At 37.2% G+C, this 3,018-nt stretch overlaps 1 protein-coding gene across 1 annotated transcript; it reads left to right on the forward strand.

Annotated features, from left to right (window-relative positions):
- The first annotated feature begins 339 nt into the window (after positions 1-339).
- On the forward strand, positions 340-1,462 carry LOC113312293. The gene is made up of 2 exons (XM_026561055.1): positions 340-591; positions 680-1,462. The coding sequence occupies exons 1-2, from the start codon at positions 340-342 to the stop codon at positions 1,460-1,462; spliced, it is 1,035 nt and encodes a 344-aa protein (XP_026416840.1).
- The last annotated feature ends 1,556 nt before the right edge of the window (positions 1,463-3,018 follow it).

Genomic DNA, 3,018 nt, shown 5'->3' on the forward strand with positions numbered 1-3,018 from the left:
ATAGTCATGACTCAAGAATCCGGTCTTGCTAGTTGGGTTGGACTTGATCCATTGGGTCAAATCCGGCTCAATAGAAGCCCGAATTTTTGCGGGCGTGACAGTTTGGTATCAGAGCATGGTTCCGATTTACTCGGGCTTTGCGTGTCTACTGACTAGTTTCAAAAGTCTTGTTTAAAGAAAAAAAAAAAACTTGCACTCTGATTTATTTTATTTTATTGAGACTTTTGGATTCAAAACTATTTTTTTTGAAAATTGTGTTATGTTTCTTTTGAGTGTATTAGTTAAATTAGGATTCGAATTAGATATTAACCTTAGTGCGCGTGTCTCTTTATTTTGAAGATGCCTCCTCGACGTGATAACACCAACGGTCCTCAACCAAATGGAGAAGAAGGAGATGACAGGAGGGAATGCATGGAAGCCACCCTTGATCGAGTTGTTGGGACATTGGGAACACTGGTACAGGTTGTTGAGACCCAACTCCAGGGTAGAGTGGACTTAGAAAAGTTCTTAAAGGTGGTTGGAAGAAAAGAATTTAAGGGAACTGAAGAACCTCTTGAGGCTGAAAGGTGGTTAATGGGGGATACAGAAGGAGTTCTTAGCTTTACGTGTGGAAGAGAATGACAAGGTTCATTTTGCTACGTATCTCTTTAGTGGAGCTGCTGACTATTGGTGGGATTAGATAAGACGAGTTCGAAATGTTGCTGTTTGGGCAGAGTTTGAAACGTTGTTCCTTGACAAGTATTTCCATGAGACAGCCAAAGCCCAGATGTGTGCTGAATTTGCAACCTTAACTCAGGGAGACATGACAGTTTCTCAATTGGACAAGAAGTTCAGTGAATTTGAACGTTTTGGAGATAACTTGGTTAATACGCCGTTACGAAGAGCAAGAAAACTTCAGGATGCGCTGAAACCTGCCATCCGTGTTAGGTTAGTACCATGTCGCCTCACCACTTATAATGATGTTCTTGATACTTCATTAGCTATAGAAGCGGACTGGAACAAAAACCAGAATGAAAGGGAGCCGAGAGATCAAAATAGGAACCAGAAACGTCAGCGTACTGATGATACTGAGAGGAACGAGAAGCGTCAGAATATTAATGATGCTGAGAAAATTGTTGAACCAAAGGTATGCTATCATTGTAGGATAGAGGGTCACTTTGCTAGGGATTGTCCTAATTTAGGGTTACCATCTAAACCATACGCAAACTATGTGTGCCACCGTTGTGGCAGTAGCGATCACTTTATCAAAGATTGTCCTATGCCACGAGTTTATCAACATCAGAATGCATACCAGCATCGATACCAGACCGTGCCAAGGCAGAATGATCGTGAGAAACAACCATATCAACCGAGAAACGATATGCGACCATTTGCGCCTAGACAACAGTCGCAAGGAAAACTGAACCATTTAGCAACTGATGAAGTGCATACAGAGGATGCGACTGTGCAAGGTAGTTTTTAAGAACGTACCTTAGAATTCTGAATTTCGGGAGAAATTCTTTTTTTTAGTGGTTGATAGTGTGAAACCCGGGAATTTTGGATTCGGGATTTAACCCGTATCCGACCCATAAATATGGGGTGTAGCAAATGTGCACTGTGGGGTGTACATATCTTTGCTCTTTTGATACAAGTAGTTGTGTGCTTTGGGGTGGCTAAAAGAAATGGTTAGCACATAGAATAGTAGGGTCACCATCTATTAGTACCCATGATTTTTCTATTTAATACGTGTGATAAGAAGAAAAGGTCTTTCTCCCCTTTTGCATTTACTTTTAGTGTTATTAATATATATTGTTTTGTCATTTTCCCAAAACCCTAGAAAAAGAAAAGAAACCATATCTCTCTCTTCCTCTTTTTCCATCTCTGCTACTTCACAAAAAAAATAAATTGTTTTGTTACTTTATCTGCTTGGATTACTGCTTGCTTGGACTGCTAAGGATTTCAGAATTTTTCACTTGGAGTGCGTAAGAGGTAGGGGTTTCTCGTAATATTAAAAACTAAAATATTTCTCATGATTTTATAATATTTTTAAATTATGTCTATCATCATTATCATCTCGTACATGTCAGATGTCCATAAGTTTGTCTTGTAAGCCTGATTTATAAACGAACTTCGTAATTTCTTGAACCCAGTCAGTGATTTGATGTTTAAACCTTTAAAAAAAATGATAATCATTTGGTCTGCTGGTTTATGGAAGAAAAAATTTAAAAGAAGAAGAAGATTCTTTATACACTATGTCTGCCTCTACCTGCACCAATTTTTCTTTTCATCTACGGATCTAAACGTGTAACCCAGAGGTTTTTTTTTTTAAAAAAAAAAGGAAAGAGAAAAAAGGAGACGTCTCTTAAAAAATAGTAAACTTGCTTCAATTTTATCACTGACACAATAACTTGTATTTTAAATAAATGTATCAGAGAAGTGGACCCTAATTTCTTTTGGAAATGTACATAATTACTATCGTTTGCTACCACTTTTGAACATCATCTCAGTTTCGAAAACCGTGACAATACTACTCCTTCATTACTACCATTTTTCTGTCCTGCTCTGTATCTTTTTAATCTCATTCCTTATTTAAAAATAAGTTTAGTACTTGGACCATTCCTTGGGAGATGCACAACACATGGCTTCTTTTTGTTTCTGAAATGATTTTTGTCTCATTTGCTTACTTGTTTTTCTTTTAACAACAAAACAAAAAGAATTTAATTACTTTGTGGGAACTGATCATTTATACATCTTTCTTTTGATTAACTGCTGGGTCCCTCTTTAAATTAAATACCTATATCCATTGATTTCACGCCTTCTCCTGTTTTTATTCACTACCAGCAAGTTATTTTATACGTAGTCAAATTCTGTCTCGTTTTCATCGCTTTTTTAAATGATTTTAATCAATCCATATTGAGTGAGAGATGTGAGGCAGGGTTGTTTGTCAGTCAGTGGAGTCTGTTTAATTGGAAACTAGGTTCAGATAATGGTCTGGGCATGTAGATGGTCTCTGTTTCGAAGTGAATGCATTTTTCTTAT

The sequence above is a fragment of the Papaver somniferum genome, chromosome 9, assembly GCF_003573695.1.
Source record: "Papaver somniferum cultivar HN1 chromosome 9, ASM357369v1, whole genome shotgun sequence".
In the NCBI taxonomy this organism is placed as follows: domain Eukaryota; kingdom Viridiplantae; phylum Streptophyta; class Magnoliopsida; order Ranunculales; family Papaveraceae; genus Papaver; species Papaver somniferum.

Coding starts and splice junctions, on each gene's coding strand:
- LOC113312293 (XM_026561055.1), top strand. CDS start 340: ATGCCTCCTCGACGTGATAACACCAACGGTCCTCAACCAAATGGAGAA. Junction 592..679: donor TAATGGGGGATACAGAAGGA/GTTCTTAGCTTT, acceptor TGGTGGGATTAG/ATAAGACGAGTTCGAAATGT.